This window comes from Myotis myotis, unplaced genomic scaffold (assembly GCF_014108235.1).
Source record: "Myotis myotis isolate mMyoMyo1 unplaced genomic scaffold, mMyoMyo1.p scaffold_m19_p_9, whole genome shotgun sequence".
NCBI lineage: Eukaryota > Metazoa > Chordata > Mammalia > Chiroptera > Vespertilionidae > Myotis > Myotis myotis.
This window is the reverse complement of record NW_023416401.1, coordinates 13,288,451-13,314,207: the sequence shown is the minus strand read 5'-3', so window position 1 is coordinate 13,314,207 and position 25,757 is coordinate 13,288,451. Positions and strand designations below refer to the sequence as shown.

Sequence of the window (25,757 nt, the reverse complement as noted above, 5' to 3'; positions counted from 1 at the left end):
TGTGTAATGACTGTCATTAAGAATGATCCTTAGTGGTCTGGGCAGGCAGGAGTCAGTCTCAGAGAAAGGAAAGACAGAGAAAGAGAGTCATGGAGAAAGGGGGCAGTGAGAAAGAATAGAGTAAGGATTGTAGACAGACGTGGCAAAGAGACAGACAGACAGACAGACATAGCACCCTCCCATAAGCCCTCTCCATTCTAGCTCTGAGACCCACCGGAGTAATACCAGGATATTCTCCCAGGGGGTCTGGGCCTCCTGATACTCAAACTGGAATTGACTAGACCTCATTAGAATAGACTAGAAGGCACAGCTGCCAACCCCTTCATGTTGCAAATGAGAAAATTGAGCCCAGAAAGAAGAAATTAATTACAAAATATTACCTGAGTAGGAATTAGGAAACCTGGAATCCTTCTGGCTACCACACAAATGCATAGTGGAAGCTGGATTTGGAATTCAAGGGTCAGGGATTTTGTGGCCTGCAGTAATGATTAACTAGTTCCCTCGGGTAAGTCACTGAGTCTAATTGAGACTTCTAAGTCTCAGTTTCCTCATCAGTGAAATGGGAAAAACAATGCCTTTTAGGCAGTGGTGAGGAAGAAATGAAATGACAGATCAAAACACCAATCACATAGTCAAAACCATATATCACTTTTATGACCCCTCTCATGTCAGAAATGAAGTCATGTCATGTTATGATTTAATCATGTTAAGTCATAATTTAGTCATTTTATGACTCAGATCATAACATCCATTAATTATCATTAGAAGTTTTATCCTCACTCCACCCTCCAAATACCCTTATCTTAGGGCACAACCCCCCCCTCCACCCCCGCAACACCACCACCACCAGTGAGGGTATTAACTGCCATATGTAGCTCATCTTACTGAAACTTCTATAAGTCTTTGGTATGAATCGTCAAGAGTTTTTAAGCACCAGTCACTTTGATACATGTAAGGATAAGATTAGACCTGCCCTAGAGGAACTTTCATACTGTTTGGGAAGGCCTGACTCCAAAACATGAGATGACCAAATAATATTTTAAAAATGAATAGATTGAATAACCTCAGACAGTAATGGAGCTATCATTTAGCAACTGACAGATCATTGATTGCCAACTGAGTGGTACTAAGGGAGTTCGGAAGACAGTGAGATGATCTGGAAAAAGAAGAGTTGAGGTGGCCTTCTAAGGATGAATGGAATTCATATGCAGAAAGAATAGGAGAGAGTCGTTTATATCTCTGAGATTGGGGTGCATGTGGAAATAACGGAGGAAGCTGGAAAAGAGGTTTGGGGTCAGAACTGGAGTTCCTGAAATTCTCGAATGAGGTCAGGTGACCATTCTGAAGGGCACCATTAGCAAAATGGTAGCCATGGGCCAGTAGCCACCTGCAATTGTATTTTGACTGGCCTCCAGAGGGTTATACCTTTCTTTAAAAATTAATTAGCAGCTGGGAAATGTTAGCAAATTTACATAATAATCAAGATTTCTGGCTTTTTGAAACTCGGACTATCTAATAACTGTGGGTTCAGATTTCTACCTGCCAGCAATTGATTGACACAGAGTAACGTTTGGGCATCAGGCCCATTCTCTTTAGTTTCCCAGGTCCTCCCTCCAGTCCCCCTACCTTCCTTTATAATCCAGTCCAACTTCACTCATTGTATTAGCTGTCTGCCTCCCTATAGGAAACAAAGGAACCGAAGTGAGTAACAAAATCCAAGCACTATGTAGGAACACATAATCTAGCAGAAGCAACCAGGGGAATCTGTAGTAATCTCTTGTATTATTAAATTATGGAATTTGGGGATTGGAAGAGTTCTTTGAGATTGAGAAATTTGGCACTCCAGTGCAGTCAACAGTGGGAAATTAACAGGGAAATCCCAGCCTCATTCCTACCTAACTCTGTCTTATTTTTGCATCCGTAAGGGTATATCTATTGTATGAAACTGGCTTTGAAATGGGGCAGCCCTTGCTTGAATTCTTGAGTCCATAACCTCTAAAATGTGTGCCCTTGCCTAACTGGTTTGTCTCAGTGGATAGAGTGTTGGTCCTGGGTTTGATTCTAGTCAAGGGCATATACCTCAGTTGCAGGCTCAATTCCCACCCCAGGACACATGCAGGAGGCAACCAATTGATGTATCTCTCTCACATTGATGTTTCCCTCTCTCTCTGTCTCTCCCCCTCCCTCCCACTCTCTCAAAAACAATGGAAAAAATAGCCTTGAATAAGGATTAAAAAATAAATAAATAAAATAAAATATGTGCCCTTGGGAAAATTATTTAATCTCTGAGATCTCAGTTTTCCTATCTGTACTATAACACCAATAATATCCTCATGTGGTTGCTAATTAAATGAGGAAATATGTGAAATATTGTAGACTGCACTGTAGATTCTCCAAAAATGTTCGTGTCTTCTTTCCCTTAATTTCATATGAAAGCAGGAATGATGTATTGCACTTACCTTGTATGGTCGATAGTGTGATACAGAAAGTGGACATTACATAATCATTGAGTAAATGAATGGTGGAAACCCATGTGTACCTCCCCAAGCAAAGAATAAATTTCCTTTTTCTCTCCTCTCCTGAACCCAGGACTCCTGAAATGTGACATCTGTTATTTCAGTTGTTTGTAACTAACTCTGCTAGTTTGTTTTATGAGGTCACTTTTGAAAGGGACACAAGAAGAGAGCTCCACTGCTCCCACTACTCTCAGAGCGTCTCGCCTACCTCTTCCCTAGGAGTCCTTATATGTTTCCTTGATTCCTCTTTAAGAGAGACCAGAGAGTTTTCATGTAACATGAAGAAACTTGAGTTTGTGCTATCAATAGACAGGTTCAAAAGACAGAGCAAACCTCCTAACAGAGGGAATTGTAGCTGTTCCATGATCCCAGCAATGTCTGAACACCCTGTGTGGCCTGGACCCAGGGCTTTCCCATAAAGATGACAGAGCTCAGAACAAAAAAGAGTAAGCCCGATATTAGCTTTAAATTCAGCAGGGGATCTAGACCAGCCTCGAGCAGAATCCCTGGGTTGCTGGAGTTTCAATGCTCCAAAACCCTCCTCCAAGGCACTTTCATGCCCTCCAAAAGCTGAAGGTATTTTGAGGATTTTTCTTATTTTGAAATCCAGTTTAGTTGGTGCCTAAATGAAAGCCACAATCCTGGTCTTTGTCTCCCACAAGTTGCCAGAGTTAAGTGATTTGGGCTTACATATGGAAAGTTCATTCTGTTGTGTAATTAATGGGAAGCAGACTTTGGGAAGCTGATGATCCAGGCCCTTATTTATATGAGAGCATATGTCTGTGTTTTGTTTATGACTCACTCTCTTACTCCACGAATTGTAACTTGGGTTTGTTTATGCTAACTTTTCCTAGAATCCAAGCCACATGGTATATGAGCCAATAATTTATGGTCTCTAAAAGGGAAATATGATGAATGAGCTTTTTCCTCATAAATTGTCAAGTCTTAAATTGAGGAAGGAGTATTTGCTGCCTTGAGTCTGTCCAAGCTTATATTAGGAAGAAGAAAAAAAAAGGAAAGAAAAGCAGTAACTTAAAAAAACACAAAAAAAGTACTGGTATATTGCTCAGAACTTGAATGTATACGTATTTGCCAAGAGAGCATGTGGACACTCCCCCACAATAAACCATTATAATTCTGATCCAAATGTTCAGCAATGAAAAAACCATTCATATTTTCTACCCTTCCCCTCTCTTTCTCTCTCTTTCTCTCTCTCTCTCTCTCTCTCTCTCTCTCTCTCTCTCTCTCTCTCTTTCATTTTGGTGTTAGATAATTAATATGTAATATACTAGAGGCCTGGTGCACGGATTTGTGCACCAGTGGGGTCCCTCAGCGTGGCCTGCAGAGATTGAGCTGAAACCGGAAGTCCAATGCTGCCTGCCACTCCTGCCTGCCACTCCTGCTTATCCTGGGCCTGCTGTGTCTGCCATGGGCTTGCGCCCAGTCAGTCCCTATCAGGAGAGGCTCATGCCACCACAGCAGTGCTTGTCAGCCATGAGCCCTGTGTCTGGTGCCCATCGGTCAGCTAAGCGATGCTCCTGCTGTGGGAGCGCACTGACCACCAAGAGGCAGCTCTTGCATTGAGCATCTGACCCCTGGTGGTCAGTGTGTATCATAGTGACCAGTCGACTGGTCGTTCGGTCACTTAGGCTTTTATATATATACTAGAGGCCCGGTGCATGAAAATTCATACACTGGGGGAGGGGGGGTCCCTCAGCCCAGCCTGCCCCCTCTCACAGTCCAGGAGCCCAAAGGGGCTGGAGGCAACCTGTCAATCAGGGGAAGGTGACACCCCATCACACCTCTGCTGCTGCACTGCCAGCAGCGCAAGCCTCGGGCAGCCCTGGGTGGCTTGGCAGCCGCCATCCGAGGCTTACCTGCACCTCGGGCCAGCCCTGGGTGCCTGGGCAGCCGCCATCCGAGGCTTGCCTGTGCCACAGGCAGGCCCTGGGTAGCTGGGGGACTCCGGAGGCAGGAGTGTGGCAAGGCTGGGCCCACCTGCCTCCTTGGTGGGGCTGAGGGGACTGGGTGCCACCATCTAGTGGCTGTGGGCACCACCATCTTTGAGGGTGTGGCAGTCAATTAGCATATTCCCTCCTTATTGGCTGTGGGCCCCGCCATCTTTGCAATGGTGCGAGGGTCAATTAGCATATTCCCTCTTTATTAAATAGGATTAGAGGCCCAGTGCGCAGATTCGTGCACTAGTGGGGTCCCTCAGCTGGCCTGTGCCCTCTCGCAATCCAGGACCCCTTGGGGGATGTTGGATTGCTGCTTTCGGCCCAATTCCCACAGGCGGCCTGTGGGGATCAGGCTGAAACCAGCAGTCCAACACTGCCTGCCATTCCTGCCGCCGCTCCCAACTCATCCTGGCCCTGCTGCACCTGCCATGGGCTCGTGCCCAGTCAGTACTGATTGGGAGAGCCCCTTCTGTGAGCCCTGCATCTGGCGCACATTGGTCAGTTGAGCAGCGCTCCCACTATGGGAGCGCACTGACCACCAGGGGCAGCTCCTGCATTGAGTATCTGCCCCCCTGGTGATCAGTGTGCATCATAGCGACTGGTCAACTGGTCGTTCGGTCATTCAGTCACTTAGGTATATATACTCGTCTCCATTTTCAAGGGAACCCATGGTTTTAATCAATCTGTGGCCTTAAATACTCAAGCTGGTTTGCTTAATGGAACTCAGTAAGTTCCAAATTTGTTTTTATCATTGAAAGACCATTTCTCCTATGGAGTGGTTTGGATATCAGAATCTATTTCTCAGTACTTCCATGCTTTTGGTCCTAGCTTAGATACTCCAAATTGTTAATGGGGCCCCAAGGAAAGTAGGGAACTACTGAAATAGGTGAGGATGTGATTTAATTTACAGTGACTTGGATTCCCTTCAGTGAATCCTTTCATATTTTATACACAGACCTTACAAAAGTAGATGTTAAGCCTCAGTTTAGGTCATATTACGTAGATTGATTTCAAGTAAGCCAGCTGAGCACTGTGCTGGTCATTATGGGCAGGACTTGGAATAGAGTGCCCAGCACAGTGCCTGGTACAAAGTGGGGCTCAAGATATATTTGTTCCAAGGATGAGTAAGAATGGTTAAGACATTGTCCTGTCCCTTAAGAAAACACAATTTAAGTGGAGAGATAAAGCTAGATTAATCCCATCTCCTTAATACAGGACAGACTGTCAAGTGATGTCAGAGAGATGCAAGCAAGATAGAAGGGACCAGAAAGATTAATGTTGAAATGAGAGTCCTCGGATGGCTTTTAGGAAGATGACTTAATTGGAGTTTTAAAGAATGGGTAGAATGTATCAAGATGAAAATATCAGTGAGAACCTTTAAATCTGAATCATAAACTAAATTCCACTGGAAATTGGAAAGCACTGGAACCACACCTAGTTTTGTTTTGTTTTGTTGCATTTTGTTTTTGTCTTGTTCTTTCTCACTAAAGCTGGAGAATTGCCTCTGGATGAAAGATAAATGCAAGATATTTTCCCCAGTTCAACATCAGATGCAATATCCTCTTTGACTGAAACAATAGAGTTGGGCAGACACCTGTAGGCTATGCAAAGTTATTGTTTCTGTGGTACATCCATCATCTATTAACTAGATAGACACAAAAATATGTGAACGTCTAAAGCAATGGGTATAAATTGCTTATTGTTTTTATGAAGAATACAGGAATATTTTGAGGTATAAATTGAAATATTTTCTTCAATCCTATATAATAAAAGGCTAATATGCAAATTGACCAAACGGCAGAATACCAGTTGCTATGATGCGCATTGACCACCAGGGTGCAGACGCTTAATGCAGGAGCTGCCCCCTGGTTGTCAGTGCGCTCCCATAGAGGGAGCACTGCTCAGCCAGAAGCCCTGAGCTGGGCTCATGGCTGGCAAGCACAGTGGCAGGGCGGGAGCTTCTCCCACCTCCGCAGCAGCGCTAAGGGAGTGGGCCTAAGCCGTCAGTTGGACATCCCCCCAAGGGCTCCCGGACTGCGAGAGTCCACAGGCTGGGCTGAGGGATCCCCCCACCCCATGAGTGCACGAATTTTGTGCACTGGGCCTCTAGTAAGTTTAATAAAGAGGGAAACAAAGGCATTCATTTGAGACACTTGAATCATACCCAGAAATAGTTAAAGAGACAGTCGTTAACTTGGAGGGTATTAAACCCCATAGAAATCCCTACAAATTTGGGCACCCTTTGACAAAGCAAAATTAAGATTCCAAACTTTCACAACAGACTAGAACACTGCACTGAAACCAGTAAAATTAAACTTTGCTGATTTAAAAAGAAGGTTTGTAGTTAAACTCAAAAAACAATTTCACATAGCAATGTCCAGTTTCGTGGCAGTTTATATGAAAACATTTAAGGGAGTTAATTGAGCTTCCATTTAATACAAGCCAACAGTGTGTTGATGCTACAAAAAAACACCTGAGTTTAGTTTAGTTTTGTTTTTTTTAATATAGCCCTTATTGATAGATGCATAGTTCCTTGATCATAGAAATTAATCAACCCAATTTTTCTGCACTAACTACTTCATACTTGAGAGATCAGTTCAATTCTGGGCACCAAAGTTTAAGATGAGATTTGGCAGATAAACACCCTCTAGAGAAGAGTGATCAAAATGGAATATAGTCTAGAATTCATCTCATAAAACACAGATGAAGGAATAAAGGATGTCTTACCTAGAACAAAGAATACTTGAAGGTATCTGGCTATTTTTATAGGATTATATTTATCTCGAGGTAATTTCCCTGTCAAGAAATTAAGAGATTTGTTTGGAGGCACAGAACTAAAGAATGAAAAGTCAAGACAACATTCTTCTAATGTGTTGGTGGATATGTTTTCTATCAGATCATAAACAGCTAGACTAAGTTTTTAAGTAAACAAATACAATTATTAAGACTAGGAAGAAAACAAAACATGGATAGCTACCATTTGATATAATTCTTGAGTTCTAGGATGGCCAACAAGGATTTGTTTCTTCTGAGCCTAAATATTTAAAATGTGAAAAAAATTTATAAGATCCTGTTTGCTACATTATTCTTTGTTCTTCCCTGTTTTTCTGGGGGGTGTTTGTTTACTTGTTTGTTTGTTTGTTTTCAAAATTCAAAAAAGAATGAAAATACTCTCACAATCAAGTAGGAATATGCATCTATAATATTTGGAGTATTATATAGGGGATTATATTTATGGTTAAGGATATAGCTATGCCATATTTGAGAGAGAGAAAAATACAAAGAGCCCATTGACAGGGTGAGACCCCCCCTTCCCACCATGTGACCACCTGGCATACTGTGAGACTCAACAGATGGAGCTTTCAACTTTCTGGCATCAACTACATTTCTATCCAGCCTTTCACATTGTCTAGTCAGTCTACAGGGCTTGAGCCACGTGCAACTTACAGAAGTCAAAGTTGCTTGAACCAGACGAGGACTAAATGGCCCTAGTATTCCTTCGTTTATGAGTGCTGCCACTCAGAATTCACTCCTTACCCAAAGCCTAGGAAAACAACACTCTGATCCTAATAAATATCACCCACCCACCCACCCACCCACCCCCCTGAAAACTCACAGACTTAAAAGACTCTTCTGAGGACGCACCCTGCATAATTCCTATTAATGAAGGTGTACAGTGTGCCTTATAGGCATCTGTAATCACCTCTGTTGCTAGTTCTCAGATCTCTGAACTCTCCCTTTCACCCAGCTTTCTCAAGCCTGCCAAAGTCCAGGTTACCTTTCTTAGGGGTTTCTCGAGCAAATTAACAGTGTCCTTACTCAGCTTAGGTTCTCTCTGGAGACACGTTACCACTACCTTCCTCTGTCCAAAGCCACCAGTGGTTTGTACAAAACCCAGTTCATGAAATAACTAGTATTATTCTCTCATGGTCAGAGAAGTCAGGAATTCTAAAAACCTAAGGACAAGGACCAGGTCCTCAGAGCAGCCTAACCAAGTAGCGGAGGTCAGAATTAAATCCCTCTCCAGAAGCTCTTGGTGGATAGGACACTCCTTTGACTGCCTTGGAATTGCATGCAATTCAAATAAAGGTGCTCTGGGGAATATAAAGATTAATGATATGTAGGCTTTGGTCTTTAGGAGCTTACAACCTGAAGCAGTGCAGCAGGAAATATTAATTCAGTATCTACTATGAGAAAGGAACTGTGTTCTCTGTTATAGGGGAATGAAGAGGAACACTACTATCTCTTCAAGAAGATCTAGGGATAAATATTGAGTGAATAAACTCTTCAGGACTTTAGAAAAAGAAAGGAAAACTTTAAAGTAGTCAAAAAGTTTGATCATGTGGTGATATCAGTAACATAATCTTGAAGCTTTACCCCATGTAAATACATATTCAGAATATATGCACTCATTTTTTAAAATATGAACTTTAAACGGTTGAGATAAATCTGAAATAAATAATATTTTAAAATAATTTTTAATTTCATGGAACTTTTTATTATTAACAAAACAAAAAACATTTTTACTGTCATCCACATGTTGCACTAACTTTAATAATGTTTTAGGGAGGGCCAAGTGATTTAGTTTGAATACTTCTTTTTATAAAACTCGTTTCTTTGACACAGACTGCTTTGATAAAGCAGTTTGAAGATCTGATTCTGAATTTAGTTTATTTCAATACAGATATTGTAAGTTAAAAGGATATTTTAGTTATAGATAGATACAAAAGGAGAAAGTGCATCATTTTGCTTAATACTATATTTTTAATACTTCCCCTCAATTAAGCAAAGATTTTTGATGAAATTTGCCTAACTAATTTCCTTATCAATAAACAAATGCTCTTGCATATCAAAAGGCATTATATTTTTTAGTAAGTTCAATTCTCTGAAACACATCATTTTGAAGTTAACTCTGTTTACAAGATTTTTTAATTTGCAGATTTAAAGGATTTTACAGGTTATAATATATCATTTTTGGCAGCAAAATTGACAAACAATGAAAACATTTTCAATCCATTTCAAAAATGCTACCTCCCTTGTGTGTTTCTTTCTAAAAGCAATTACTTTCTTGCCCATTTTACCCCAAAAGGACATTAAGTTTCTGTTTGTTTTTTAACAGCTGCTAGGTAACATTACTGATAGCTCCTTGACAGCACAGAAAAGGTGAGAACTTTTAGAACCCTGTCTTTTTGTACAAGAAAATTGCCAAATTCATCTTTGAAAATGACAACTCTTATGCAGTTTGCTGAGATAACCAATAAAACTCTGTGTGGTATATGACATATTTCATGGATATTCCTCCTCCTATTACAAAATATTTTGAATTTTTTTTCTTCTTAAAGATCTTAATTTTCTAAAATGAACCATGGAGGCTGACCTGCTGTAGTATTTAGAGTGTAGGACCTGACAACACCCTGAAAATAACAACCCAACGGATTGCCTGTCAGCCCTTCCAATCACATGCCTCTTCTTTCCCAGAACCTCTTGCCCACCCTTGAGAGGTGACACCATCTGATATGCACCCCAACAAAGGGCCTCACGGCTGCTCTATATATTAAGCATTAGAATATTTAACTTACTTTTTATTCTTTAAATAAAATACAAATAATAAAATAAAAAACCTTAATATGTTTTTCTTGAGGTGTGTGCACCCCATACAGGAGGCTACTGACTTAAAACTGGACCAGATTGGAGAGGCAGAGAAGAGGTGAACAGTATGGACAAGATTGCAGAGGCAGGAGAGTGCAGGGCAAGTTACTGAACCCCTATCCCAGAAGATCTGGGGGAGACAGATTCTCTGGGGCGCTTACTATTGGTGGCCTTTGCCATGTCAGCATTTGCACACCTACACGTGCACCGGTACACCTCACTGCTTCCTACCTCACTTCCTAGCTTCACTTGTCCCAGGAAGAAATGGGAGATGGGAGCAAAACAAAGACCAGGGTCCTACAAGCCATTGCATCAGAGAGAAGATGCTCTTCATCAATAAACCTAAGAGGAATATGTCACTTCATTTCAGTAGTTACTGTGCTTTAAATAAGCTAGTCCAGTGGTTCTCAACCTTCTGGCCCTTTAAATACAGTTCCTCATGTTGTGACCCAACCATAAAATTATTTTCGTTGCTTCTTCCTAACTGTAATGTTGCTACTGTTATGAATCGTAATGTAAATATCTGATATGCAGGATGGTCTTAGGCGACCCCTGTGAAAAGGTCGTTCGACCGCCAACGGGGTCACGACCCACAGGTTGAGAACCGCTGAGCTAGTCACATTTTCAGAGAAACCCCAACCTGTAGTAAGATGACTTTAAGAACAGAATGGAAGCACCTTTATATTGTGACAAATCCCCCGCACCTGCAAACCCTAATTCTAAACAATGGCTTCCGAACTGGAAAGCAGATCTATAGTACTCGGCTGACAACCAGCCCTGCCTTGCAGAGACCTCACCAGCAGAGGCAACTTGCCATCTCTTTCAGAAGTGCTTTTAAGGCCAGGAATGTTAGAAGGTTAATTTAAATTCTAAGAAAGAAGGGAGAGTGTTTGCATGCCAAGGCAAGTTGCTTCATAGAGCCTATTAAAAAATTAAAAGCAGCAAGGAAAACACAGGATCACTACTGATTTAAATATAATTACAAAGTACAAAAAAATGCACAACGTGCATGGGAGAACATTAAACAATTAAATCCCCCCGAGCTTGTATTTGCTGACTATGTTCTACTTAACAGGTCATGTATGGCTTTGTGAATGACCTTTGCCAGGGAGAAAAGACGGGCCCTTGCTATCTAAGAACCTTCTAACCTGGATCAGCATACAGTGCAATTCATACTGCACCACTGGCCCTTGATTGAGGCAGATGGTGTTCCAGCCCTGGTCAACGTGGAAGGCAGTTCAACTCAAGACAGTTCAACAATCCCCAGTAGGACCCCACCTGCCCTTAGGGAATTCAAGCAGTAAGAAAAATTCTAATGAGTCTAGATAAATTTGCCTCCCTCTCTCATCTACCCATAAAGTTCTTGTAAAACTAGGATGTAAGTTCCACATGGGAAAGGTACAGTCTTCAAACTATTAGCCCCTATTTCTTAAAACCTTCTATAAAACTAAGACTTGTGAGCCCTTATCTTGTTCACAGTACCTGTGCTACATCTGTAGTCAGTGCACAACGAACAGTGCTCAGTTGTCTTTGATTATCATAAAAGACATGGCAAAATAAATGAAGGCCGATGAGCTGATCCTCTGATAATGGAGGCGAAGAGAAGGAAAACTTAGACCCAAACCACCTCAACCACTTATTTGCATGGCAATTTTAAATACAGAGAAAGGTCCAGAATGATTTGCATTGCAGAGTTAAGAAATGAATTTGCATCTTGCCTTGGCCACTCGTAATTATTTTTTAGAACTGACAAAGAACAGGCAAGATATAGGGCAATTAGAAGATGGAGGGCAAATATGGAATCAATCTTGCTGCAAAAGCCCAGAAATTACTGTCTAATAATGAAACAATTTGAAGAGAGAAAAATCTGAAAACATTTAGAGGGACAGTGCAATCATAAGCAATAAGGAGAAAAATTTGTTAATATCAAACCATGCCAAGTCCAAAGTCCTTCCCCCAACTAGGATTTCGAAGTTATTAGATGAAATAAATGTTATAGAGAGCCACCTCACATTTCTCAAGGCAATTGATAATGAGTATAGGAAAGAACTATAGCAATCTTTAAATCTAGAAGAGAATTTTGAGAGTATGTAGTCTAACCATCCAATATAGTAGATAAAGATAAAGAAATTCAGAGAGGCTAAGAGGCCCATCCTAGTCCAGCTTGTTGTCCAGCCACACCTGCATGAAGTCCTTCTTGCTACACTGCACTCTGCTTCTGGTCACACACAGGGGCAGTGGTTAATCTTGTTTCATCAATACTTCTACTTACCTCCTCCCTTCTCCATTTTTTTGAAGGCAATCCAGATTGTATCATATGATTTCATCTATAAATATTTTAGTATGTATTTCTTAAAGATATGCACTTTAAAAGAGCATGATCCCAATGCAATTATGACACCTAAGAAAATTAACTATCTATAATAATAAAAGGGTAATATGCTAATAAGACAGGACATCCTTCCAGATGAAACCGGGGCTGCGAGGGAAGCCTGGGTCCCGGGTGCTGGAGGGAAACCAGTGCTGGCAGGCAGGAGAAGGAAGGCCTACTCTTGCACGCATTTCATGCATCGGGCCTCTAGTAAGTCTATAATACCATGCAATGTCCATATAGTATTCAAGTATCCACAAATGCATGAAATAAGATCTCTTTTGACAGTTTGTTTAAACTGGCATCCAAATATGATCATTTTACCTCTTAAGTCTCTATTAATTTACACCTCCACCCTCTCCCCTACCTGTCTCTCTTTGCATCTTATTTATTAAAGGCACCAAGTTGTTTGCCTGGAGATTCCCACCGTCTGTGTTTTACTAAATGAATCCCATGTGTGTTCTGAGATTCACAGTGCTTAGGTCTAGAACTGAGCTGCCCAACATGGCTGTTACTGGCCACAGGTAGCTATTTAACTTAAATGAAAAATTATGTTTCTCAGTCACACTGACCACATTTCCCGTGATTAGTAGCCACATGTGACTAGTGGCTACCCTATGGGAAAGCACAGATATGGAACATTTCCACCAGTGTAGAAGATTCTATTGGGCGACACTACTCTAGAGGCTTAATAAAGTCCCATGTGGTAGCTTTGGAGGGAAGAGACACTGAAATCTCATCCACCCAGTGTCTGGCCTACAGTTGGTCTCCTTTTCCTTTTACAACACTAACTACAAAAAATGCTATTTTTGTAGTCAGAAGCTCACTCTGCCTTTTTCTATTTTGATCTTTATAACTTACTTTATTTAAGATTGTTCAGTCGTTATTCATTGCTCAGTAAGTCTTGAAATGACCTTTAGCCTAAAGCAGTACCATTTTGACCTGTCCTGTGGAACTCAGAGCTTCCCACTCCACAAAGCCAGTGTTGTAAAAACTTCAAATGAAACCCCTCCGGGAAATCTGTGTTGGGCACAGCATGAGAGAGGAATGGGGTAAAGCAGGGGAAAGAATAAAGTGGGAGTGCTCAGGAGTAACTGAGAGTGGTATCCATGTTTTAATATTCTTCCCCTCATTTTCCTTAAGATATTTATCCTACTTCTCCACTAGTAGTTGAAAAAATTGGGGCTAACACAGCAGACCATGATGCTAAAATGAAACATTTCCTTTTAGGCCTGCAACGTTTAGTAGGGTCAGCATCTTCCACTCTACATCTGGGCTTCTTTGGGGTTGAGCATGTAGGGTAAATTATAGAGGTAAGGAACTAATTGAAGACACACTTCTTAAATTTATAAGTGGCCCATGTGGAGATGGGCAGCAGAGTATGTGTGAGTGCCTGTGTGTGTGTATGTGTATGTGTGTGTGCATATGAATGTACACACGTGTCTCATGAACAACACAAGAGAAAGAACAACTAAAGGAGGAAAGATCTGCTACGTCTTGAAGCTATTCACACTTTATTGTGCCTGAACTTCAAAACGAAGCAGTTCTGAAGGCTATTTAGTGGCGGCAGTACAGGACTTCCTGAGACCAGAAGTTTGGCTCATAAACTAGAGGAGCATCTGGCCAACAGGACGTGAAAATAGCTCTTTGCAGACAATAGCCTAGTAGTGGGAGCGTAAAGGATTCAGGAACACCTGGCTGATGTTTCCCTTCAGGTTCCCGGAGGGTGAACTGCTCAAGTGGACATCATCAGGCAACTGAACAAGTCCAGAAATTTGGGGCGGGGGCTAGGGGAAGAGAATTAGAGAGATGGTGTTATCCTAAATAGAGTGTCCCAGAAAGTAATCCTCCCTCGGACAGTGGAGGAAGGTTAGGAGTAAAATATTCCAGTTTAGGTCAAGACATCTCTTTTTGGAGGTTGACAGTACATGTGAATCATCCCCACATTCAAGTACCTATCAAGATGGCTTGATAGGGAAGGCAGCTTGTCATTCTATTCATTCAACATTTTCTACAAAAAGAGAAAGTATAACCTAATGCTAAATTGAATCCAGGGGTGGGCAAACTTTTTGACTCGAGGGCCACAATGGGTTCTTACACTGGACCGGAGGGCCGGAACAAAACCATGGATGGAGTGTTTGTGTGAACTAATATAAATTCAAAGTAAACATCATTACATAAAAGGGTACGGTCTTTTTTTTTTTAGTTTTATTCATTTCAAACGGGCCAGATCCGGCCCGCGGGCCATAGTTTGCCCACGGCTGATTGAATCAGATCAAATGTCAAAGGGTCATAAATAATAAAAGCTGTGTTAGGAAATTCATATTGTGACTCTGACCTTAGACTTCTGAGTGGATCTCCCTAGTGGCATGAGCCTCAGTTTCCAAATCTTAAAAATGGGAACAGGACTACTTCGTGGATTGTTGTGAAGATTGAAATAATAGAAACAGAAATGCTTTGTAGATGTAAGATATTTAATCAATGCTTATTTTTATTGTCTTTAATTTTAATAAGGAAAAGGGAAGAATAAATATTGGGTACTAAGTCATGTCCATGGCATTAATGGCCCCCGAACTCCACAGGCAAATATGATGCCAGGTGTCACTGAAAAGGCAGCCTTAGGACAGCTGGCATCCTGTGCTCAATTTCTTCTCTCTCCCCTCCTGCAGCCAGCTCCTCCCTGAAGAAACGCTTCAAGAGGCGGGAGATCGAGGCCATCCAGTGCGAGGTGCGGAAGATGTGCAGCTACACCAAGATCCTGTCCACCAAGAAGAACCTGGACCACGTGAACAAGATCCTGAAGGCCAAGCGGCTGCAGAGACAATCAAAGACAGGCAACAACTTCGTCAAGAAGAGGAGGGGGCGTCCCCGAAAGCAGCCCACCCAATTCGATGAGGACTCCAGAGACCAAATGCCGGTGCTGGAAAAATGCATCGACCTGCCCAGCAAAAGGGGTCAGAAGCCCAGCCTGAGCCCGCTGGTGCTGGAGCCTGCCGCCAGCCAAGATACCATCATGGCCACCATCGAAGCGGTCATCCACATGGCCCGGGAGGCGCCGCCCCTGCCCCCACCGCCGCCTCCTCCCCTCCCGCCCCCGCCCCCGCCCCCACCGCCGCCCCCACCTCTGCCCAAGACCCCCAGAGGAGGTGGGAAGAGGAAACACAAACCGCAGCCTCCAGCTCAGCCACCGCAGCCGCCCCCGCAGCAGCCCCTTCCCCAGGAAGAGGAGGTCAAGGCCAAAAGGCAGAGGAAGTCCCGAGGGAGTGAGAGTGATGTCCTTCCCTAGGGCGGGGCTGGGCATCTGAACCTGGGGCTCCAGGAAAGGACGCCTGGGAAGGCCCCCCGCTGCAGGGACATCCTTGCTCTTCTCCCCAGAAGCGGGGCGGGCAGAATCCGGGCCAGATGACCGGGTTGAGCCATCAGGAGCTCTTGGGAAAGCAAAGCAGGGGGGACGCCTTCAAAAGAAGCTTGTGCTTTACAGCAGTCCTCGCCCCAGCGGCACTTGGCTATGGCTAGATCCTGGACAGGCCAGCGAGCAGAAGACCCACGGAGGAGGAGAGAGCTGGTGGTGCCCACGGCCACCGGACCTCCCACGTCCAAGATGTGCCCTTGATGCCACTGCATTTGCTGACCAGGAAAATGGAAAGGGAAACACCCTCGATTAGGGAACATTCCAAGGGCAGAAAAGCTGCAAATGTCTCAACTGGCTTTGTTGTAACCCACTTCCATTTAATTGTGTTTTTTTTTTTTTGTTTTTTTTTAATTTCTTTGGGTTTTTCAAGCTGGGCTAGGCTTTGGGCACCAACATGGTCTTCAGTGACCTGAATCTTTCCGTAACGATAGTTTCTCAGATGGACTCATGTCATCAGAAGGTGGGATTCTAGTGATAGGCAACCTTAGACTTGCATTCGTATTCTTCTGTGAGCCTCTCTGTCGCACATACGCTGATATTTAGCATCGTCTGTTCCTCCTTTCCCTTTGCCCATTAGGTACTTCCATATGCCTTTTCATTAACTTACCTGCTGCCTTCTTTTCTTTGGTACACACCTGAATAATGTAAAGCTTAGCTGTGTTGTACTGTTCACCTTGGCATGCTGTCCCAGGGAACCCGGCTTTGAATCCCAATCCTTGTGAAACAGATAGTATTGCTAGAGCCTTTTGAATAAGTGATTTAGAGTACCTGAGGATCTGTTGACCCAGGCGTCCGCCAGGTTATTTTTATACTTAAAACATATCATCAGAGAATAGGCAGAATAAGATGGTTTTAAGTACCCCACAGCAAATGGAATAACTGACAAATCACCAAAAACTGAAACCCCAGACACCAGAAAGACAAGTGTTTAGCCTTGGTATGTGATTTTTTTTTTCCATACGAATAACTATCATAGGTCATGGAAAAAAGGAAACAAGAAGACAATAGGAGAAGTCCATTATCTCTTGATAATTATTTCTTAAAAGCAAAGGGGAGTAAGTGTTCTTATCTTAAAAAAGGAAAAGCGCCAAGGGTATCACCACTCCAATTGTATTGAGCCACCTTGGACAAAATATCCAAATTGTGGTTGCCTTAATAAACTAAAACAATTTTGTACATAATGTAATTATAAATCTATCAGTCTGCATGGATGCAAACTGTGTGTGACAAATCGTCTTTTAAATGGTCAATTTCAACTGTACATTTCTCATCCAAGTTGTACTCTAGTCATTGGTTTAGCGTGGACAGACATTCCATCTCTTATTACCCATTTCCACAGCCCAAGTAAAACATGTTAAGAAGACTCAGAATGAGTATGAAGTCATCCCATTGCAATAGATGTTTTCTAAAAGTCGGATGTGGAAATTTCAAATGAGTATTTTCAATTTCCTCTTCCCTCCTCCCCTTCCCGTCCCCAAGACATTGAACACCTGGCATGGTAGAGTATAAAAAGAGAGACAGAGTTAAGTTTTCTAATGGGAATTAGAATATCTCATTTGCCTCTACGTTCAGCTTCTTTACAGGAAGTAGAACTGGCTGGAAATTGTATTATTACTGCAGAACACAACATTATTTCCTTAGAGATGGATTTTTGTTGGAAACATAAGAGTATAAGAGAGAGGATATCTACGGGAGTGAATTTTAAAATTCCAAGTTAATATGCTGACAAGCATCACTGCTCTGTCATGGTACCAACAGTTGGTTGAAATTACCCAAGGAGCCATCTGTTCTGCACTGTTGCCATGGGCTTCCCATCATTTGCTGCCCAGTAGGTCAGTCGCATTTAATCCCAGCAATATGTAAGTTTAAAGGAATGCATTCTCCTGGACTTTAAAGCTTGTATCATAGAGACTCCGTTTGTGACCCTGCTTGACCTTTGGCATTTCACACAAGTTGAACAGCAAAATCAAACCAGCCACTTTCAATTTGTCATTCCCAAGCCATGTCTGAGTAGTTCCAAAGTCACCAGAGAGGAAGTTTTAAATTAGCCCCACTCACCCCACCATTGCTGGGAAAGAGCAACCATTTTCATTCCAATTAAGCCACAAAGAGGGTTCTCTCCTGTTGGATTTTGAAAATCATTCCCTTCATTCTTTCTTTTGCCCTTCTCCTTCGGGTGTTGTATTGTCCCCATAGTCTGGGAGCAGATTAAACCTTCCTGCAGAAGAGAATGAGCTGACACACTAAGCTGATTAAAGAAGGACCCAAAGCTTAATTGGCATTAACCTCTAGAAAGGTGAGAAATTTTAAATAAGCTTGAAATTTTCAAGCCAATGAAAAGTATTCCAGGAGAAATACAACAGAGTTGCAATGTAGACATAAATTCAATTCTTCAGTTTTCATGTGAGTTAAATGCAAATCCTCTTTTACAGCCCAAAGAATAGACTAGGAAACTGCAGAGGACCCAAACTAAGACCTACTGGAGGTCCAGTCACCTGCACAGCTGACCCTTCACCACACAGATTCTCCCTCACTGTCGCACATCACTTTTTTTTCTTTGCTTTCCATGAACATATCTCACCTGTACCAACATTTCCTTATGTTCTAACCACCTCCTTTCCATTTGCCTCCCTTTCCTGTCCTGGCTCACCACTGGCCCAGTCTGGATTCATTTTCTTGTTGGTTGGTTGGTTGGTTGGAGAACCAGATCTCCTGACCTGGTTCTAGCCTGTGTCTAGCCAGCCAACACTGCCTTCTGTGGCCACATTTTTATGTAGCAAAGATGTCATTTGGAATGCCCCAGACTCCTTAAACAGCTCCAAAAAGTATTTCATAATAAAAGAAATCACTTAGTTTTCTGTCTTTTCTGGAAAACTTGCCTTCATCAATCAGGAGGAGTAAGCCTACTTACAATGTAGGGAGTTTAACTAGGGGTGAGCAAAGCTCCCCGGAGGTGATTATGGGTCTCTGATCCACCTTTCTGGATGACTGGGAGCCATGTGGTTTTCAACCCCTCATCTCAAATGAAAGGAACAGAAGTTTAACTTCCTCTAAGGCGTGGCTCTGGCTAAAACCCACCCACGGGAGATAGATCTAAGGAAAGGAGATAATGTCATGGGCTGGTTTGTGACTTGGCAGGACCTGAACTCAACAGCCACTAACAGGCCAGAGTAGGTGACTAAAGGCTGACAGAGGGTCCCCATGTTAACTTGGCTGCTGTCTGGAGTGGGGGGCCATCTTCGATGGCAATCAGGATTTGTGTTCTACACATTGCTGGGTCTATAAACATGATAAACAAGTGGTGACAATTATAGTATAAGGTGATGTACGTGCAGATCATAAAGGATTTGGTTTTAGGACTTAAGTAGAAATCCCACTCTTACAATATTCAGATAAGGAGCTTTTGGAGAATATTTTTCCCTACCACTAGGAAGATTTACCTGGGAACTGTGTAAAGTCTACATATATTTCCAAAGCCTTTAAATGCCAACTGTAGCATGGAGAGAGAGGGGGTGGCAGAAGCCGAAATGCCTCAAAAGCCATTTAAGTGTTACATTGCAGGATTTTCAGTCCTCGTTATGTAAAAGTAGATAAATATAGACATTACTCTCAACACTACCCCGTAGTATCACAATGGTCCAAATGCCAGAGCTTACAGATAATGTCATCACAGTGCCTAGAAACTCGAACTGTAATATATCGTAGCATTTTCTTGGTGTTTTTTAAAGTTTCTTTCCACAATGCAAGGCTCCCCCCTGCTTCTTGTTTCTTGGAGAGTTTGCCCCACGATGAGTCTGCCTTCCTTGTTGGGCTCAGTCATTTGGGGAACAGTCTTAGAAGCACATATCAACCAAGGAAGAAACTTCCTGGAAATCTATTGCCCACTTGCCCAGGTATAATAAACACTAAATGGGGGGGGGGAGGGGGGGCGTTGAAAAAAGCTGCCACTGGTCAACACAAAAGGGCAGTTCCAACCTAGGTTGGCATCTTTCTTTTTCTTCCTTTTTAAAAAAAATCTATTTCTTAAATAATAATAAATGCACATGATGTGTTAAATATGTATATATATATTTCAAAAGAAAAAAATGGGGCACAAGATTGTCTTACAAGTCGTGCTGGCTAATTTTTAGTTTGTATTCATAAGTGGTTTTTAAAAGCCTTTTTTAAAGTGTAATTTGCATGTTCTACTTTGATTGTATGTAAACATATTTTAGAACAAAAAAATGTATTTGTATTTTATTGAATATAGAGGCAAGAAAAATTGTACATTGTTTGAAATGTTCTTTTTGTAACAGTTTTTATTCATAAAGCATTTTTGTACATTTAAAATGAACATGGACTTGCTGTTATTTGAGGCGTAGATACATCTGGCATGCTTTACTGTCATGCTCCTCCATGGTCTTAGATGTTGGGTTTTAAACATTTTTTCTAAAAGAAAGCTCAGTCTTTTTCGCTACCAGATCAGGTTAGCACAGTATAGAGCACTTAACTATTAAAAAAAAAGTTAATCCTATTCATATGTTATTCATTGTGTGAAATTAAAGACATTCAATTCAGTCTAACATGAGTTGTGAATTCTTTTGTTTTCTTTTCCATCTGGTTCACATCACTAAGCAGTTTAAGAGCATTGGAGGGTCTTTGCTCACACCAACTGGATATAGAATCATTGAGAAAATTCTAACCCAACTTCTGCCTTTTTGTATGAGTCTGTGAAGTCCATTGTGGGCAAGATTTGAGTCTGATTTGCTGGGTTACTGTTCAGAATCTATCACACCTGGACATAAAGCCAACACTGATTCAAAGAACCAGCGAGTCTTCTGCTAAAAGCATTAAAAATATATTTGTAAGGTGTTGGAGACCCATCCTGTCCTAAGCTTTTAGAAGAGCATTGTGGATGAAGATTAAGCTTTTTACTAATATCCCACGATGTCAAATTTCTGAAGGTTGGATCCCTGGCTAGACTTCAGGTTTGACTGGAGTGAGAGGAAAGGCTATTTAATCAACCACAGGAAGTTCCTGAGGGCCCCTCCATTGTGGACCAGTATCTGCAATCCCCTAAGGGCAATGCAGGGAATAGGCAGGAACATACAAGGTAGGCCTGTGGAAAGTGAACCAGCACTTCTAAGCAGAATGAGGCATGGGGTAAGAGTGCTGGGGTCTCAGAAGAAGGCTCCAACCCCCAGACTGGACTATTCTCTACTCTTTTTGTTCTAGGTTTTACTGTATATTCATAAGTGGATTTCAAAAGCCCCTTTTTTTTTAAGTGTCTGTAAACATACAATCATTTATGTATTCTTCATTTCCTTTCTTTAGCGTATCTTCTGTGCCTCTTCCAAAAGCCAGCAAGGTCAGTAGGAAATGTTCTGAGCAGCTTCCCACCCTAACCATCAGTCTGACCCACCATGACATTTATTAGGACTTCGGGTATTTGCAGCACCCGCAGCGGAATAAGGGGAGCCTGGTGGAATGAATGCAAGTCTTCCCGAGTAGATGATTAGTAGATTATGAGGGCAGCCTCAGGATGGTCGGAGCACTGGTGCTTTAGGTTGCCTTCTGAGATTGAGACTTTAGTCAGCAATCTCTTAGAAAGTAGAATTTGCCCTCTTTTTCTTCTCCTCTGCTTACTATATTGCATTGAACCAGGCAAATTTAAAGCATTAGAGCATCCTCTTTCTAACTCGGGTTCATTAGACCACTGGTATTTCTGAAATCAGCAATGACTTCAGAGAGTGCCTTTAATCTCTTTCTACCAGCTTCTCACTCGGGGACAAAGCTGTTACCTTAAAATGGATTGGCTCAACTTTTAGGGTTTTTAAATTGGTCCAGAGAGTCGCAAGGTGCAGATAAAGATTCTCAGGACAGCCTGATGTGTTCGCACGTGTGGCTGGCATGCATGAACCTACCAATAAACAGGTGAAAGGCATATATATTTTGCAATTTCTCTGCAGCTCACTTTTATTAATTTTTAAGAGCCTATTTTACCAGCATGGCAGAATCTTAGTTTCAGGCCTGGGGAATATTTTTCTAACTTGGAGGGGACAGGAGGAGGGGTCATTTATATAGCCTTGCTCCAACTTCCAAATTGCCTCTCTGTGCCCAAGTCCGTTCTATTTCCTTAGTTTCTAGGTTTTTGAAACTGAAAAGCCAGAAGAAAAAAAAACCTTTTTTATTTCTCCCCTGTGCTTTGTGCTGTCAGGAACATGCCCCGAGGGGATGAGCACAAACCAGCCTGGCTGCCTGTATGGTGGGGAGGAGACTAACAGAAGAGTGGGCAAAACGGAAATCAGTTACCTCTTAAAAATTTTAAACTGTCACACGTGATAGGGAGTGAGGACAATGGAACGTGAAAAGCTAAAGGATGTGCCCAAGGTCCTGAAGCCTCTTTATAGGTCAAATGAGATAATGAGTGGGTGTGGAAGGCATTGGGAAGGAGCCGAACAGTGTGCAGTTCTATCATTTGTGATTAGTAGTGCTTTTCACTCTTGTGAGATATGCCAATATCCACGTTTTTAGTTGTTAATTGTTATAAGGCTTTGGCAATAAACTTCCCTCAAGTGTCACTCAGGCCTGTTTCTAGGATTAATTAAAGAAAAACTTGGCTCCAAAGTGCTATTGGTATTCACATAGGCTACAATCGGGAGGTAACAAGTGGAAATGTTAAATACAAGTGAGAAGAGTTAAAACCATGCACAGTCTCTCATGGTTAAGCTAGATATTTTAAAACGTAATTATCCTCTTTTTAGTGGACAGAGTACATTTAGTCAGCATGCCCCCGCAAGCTCCTCTCGGTGGGATGGTCTCTCAGACTTTCCTTGTTTGTGACAACCTTGATGATTTTGAGGAGGACTGCTCAGGTATTCTGTAGAATATCCCTCAGTTGGGTTTAAGAACTTTTTTTCACAAGTTCTTAAGAAGATGATCACAGAGGTAAAGCGTACACACTATCAACATTGCTTTCGGCTGTTGATATTGACCTTGACCACCTGGCTCAAGAAGCATTTGTACAGTTTCTCCACTAGGTGTGCTCATTGCTAGGGGATCATTACTTCTTGGCCCTATCAGCTGGCAAAACAAGGAAATGTATGTGTGTATCACAATCTCTATATGTACACTATATATACATATATATTGTGATATGTAATCATCTGAATCTGTATTAAGCTAAACATGAGTCTAAACTGATATCTTGATATATCTAACTCTAATACATCACCACATGAGTCATTCTAGCCTTCTCTCTTATTTTTTTCAAAATAAATAATCTTTTAATGCATTTTAACAGGATAAAATAACCAAACTCAATTATATACGTACATACAGGAATTCAGTAAGAATATGGGACCCTAGGACAAATTAGACAGTTGAGGTTTATATGCAACCTTGAGTTAAGGAGCAAGGGGGGGTGGGGAGATAATGATTTGGGACTTCAAAGGGGAAGAAGGCAATTCACAGGGAGATGGAGAAGCAAATGTTTGGTAAACAAATGTTTGCTGGGCCATCTTTAACAAAGAGGACTTACCTTCCTTCCTAACTGTAACCTTCCACTCCAATAGTGAGAAAACTGGTTCTCACCATCTGCCATTCATTTTCTCAGTTGCTTAATTTTGGTATACTGGCGTCAGAGTAGTTGACTTATACCTATCCTTTTCAAATTGGCTTTTTTTTCACTTAGCATAATTCCTTTGAACCTCATCCAACAGTTTGTGTATCAGTAGTGGGTTTCATTTTATTGCTGAGTAGTACTCCATATTTATAAATAACCATGAGGTTCCAGAAAAGCTCTCTAAACTCTCTGGACCTCCGGGGACATTTCACTTTATTTTTAAAACCTTATAATATAAAATAAAAACCAATATAGAAACCACACAAAATATGGCTTTGTGCATTGTTATAAGGTAAATCACCTATAAGCACCAGCCAGGTCAAAAAATAGAACCTATCCAGCTACCCTAGACTTGGCTCCATGTTTTTCATCCCAACCCAGCCCAACTTTCCTCCAAAAGTCTCCCGACTTTTACAGTGATCACGTCAGAGAACTTCTTCATGGTTTTATCTATCAGTCAAGTATACTTCCCTAGACATGAACAAAGTCTTATCCACTTTTTAAACTTGATATGGCTTATGGGTCTCTTTGAATCTACTTGTCTCCCCTCCCTCCCTTACTTTCCTGTACATGGACCTGGTGGAAAACCTTGACTGTTTGACCTGCAAAGTTGCCCACTATGTGGATGTTGCTGAAGACTCATCCCTGGTGTAGTTCAGTGTGTTCCTCTGTCCTAGGAATTCCCTGCACATTGGCAGCTAGAGTCAGAGCTGGAGGCTGAGGTAGCTGGATTCAGCTTTGATCCCTTTGGAAAGTTTGGGGGTGGAATTGTATTCATTCATCAAAGAGTTACATAATGCCTGGTTGTTTCTCTGTAATGTTAATAGCTCTTGATGCTTAATGCCTAGATCTACTCACTTAGTAGGATTGAAAAGTGGTTGATGTTTTTATACTAGCATTACTTTTTGCTGATTAGTTGGCATGCTTTTATGGAGATGCTTTTCCTTATCCCTTCTTTGGTTACCTCTCATGGAACAGTTTATATAAGAAAAGCAAGACAAAATTGTGGTTCTTTATTTTATGTTAAGAATAATAAATTAGTTCCCAACCACCCTCCAAAAGTGACCAATTTGTCTTTTTTTAAAAAATATACATATTATTCTGAACTCATGAACTGAAACATATTTGAAGGCTTTCACTCCATTGCAATTAGTATCATTACTGAAGTTCAAATAGGTCCATTTGTGGCCAGTTGGAATCTCTTCCAGCTGGCTCCTGAATTCTTTTTATATAACCCTAGCAGTTTTACATAACCTAGTAGACTTCAATAGCTTCTTGGCTATCTGGTGTGACAAGTTGTTCTAAGCTCATCTTGCAATTATTCTGTTCAGGTCTTAAAGGAGCCATTTTTCTAAGCACTCTAGTTTTATTTTTAAGTAGAAAACTATTTCAAGAGCACAATCTTGGCACTAGGAATAGACAGATGATTGATAGATGGATGGATAGATAATAGATAGCTAGAAATAGATAATCTCAAATAAATTTGAATTGAAAATATCAATATGAACTTGTTTTAGGTATGTGTGTTCCTATAGATACTTTTAATTCAATGTATTTCAAATTCCTGGATTTAAATTGGAAGAATATTGATTGAAACATGCTTTGTAAATTCCTTCTCTCATATCAAGAATCTTAAGAACATAAGGACAAAAGAAATAGGAATCCATAATTATTCATTTTTTTTTACTCCACATCGTATGTCTAAGTCTCAGTGAAACAACTTTAATATTATCACCAGGATTATTTCTGAAAATATGGGGAAAATAATATGTGTTTTCCTGCTCCCATAGTGGATCTATGTCTACATCTTCAGAACAAACATAGCGTGTGTGCTTACTCCCTTTTCACACACAGATCCTCTTAGTTTTAAAAATAATTGACTATTGAATGCTTGCCACCATTATTATGTCAATGCCTCCTCAGTCATTTTGGTGTCTGAAGCTCACTATCAAGTAAATTCTTATGCAAAGGCTCATGGGAATACAATATCCCAAGTTCTCGCAGGTAACTAGGAATTGGTGTCTTAAACTTGAAATTCTGTTGGATATAAAACACAGCTTCCACCAGGATTTGAGGAGAGAAAGAATGTATCTAATCAGTGATTTTCACTGGTATACAGCAAGAATTTTTAAAACATGCACTACCTGACTACTTAGTCAGGGGCACGGACCTCTTTCCCCTTAGATTGCTAACTAAAAAAATGACAACAGCCAACACAACAATAGCCATCTGGTTTGGATGGCTCAAA

The 25,757-nt window shown here is 41.4% G+C and overlaps 1 protein-coding gene across 3 annotated transcripts in view; it reads left to right on the top strand.

Annotated features, from left to right (window-relative positions):
- The window catches only part of SETBP1 (SET binding protein 1), a 347,989-nt gene extending 327,521 nt beyond the window's left edge, over nucleotides 1-20,468 (top strand). For all 3 annotated transcript variants that reach the window (XM_036320948.1, XM_036320949.1, XM_036320950.1), the window contains one exon: nucleotides 15,164-20,468. In XM_036320948.1, the coding sequence (XP_036176841.1) occupies nucleotides 15,164-15,780 (617 nt within the window). In that variant the 3' untranslated portion in view covers nucleotides 15,781-20,468. The remainder of the gene's footprint in view (nucleotides 1-15,163) is intronic.
- The last annotated feature ends 5,289 nt before the right edge of the window (nucleotides 20,469-25,757 follow it).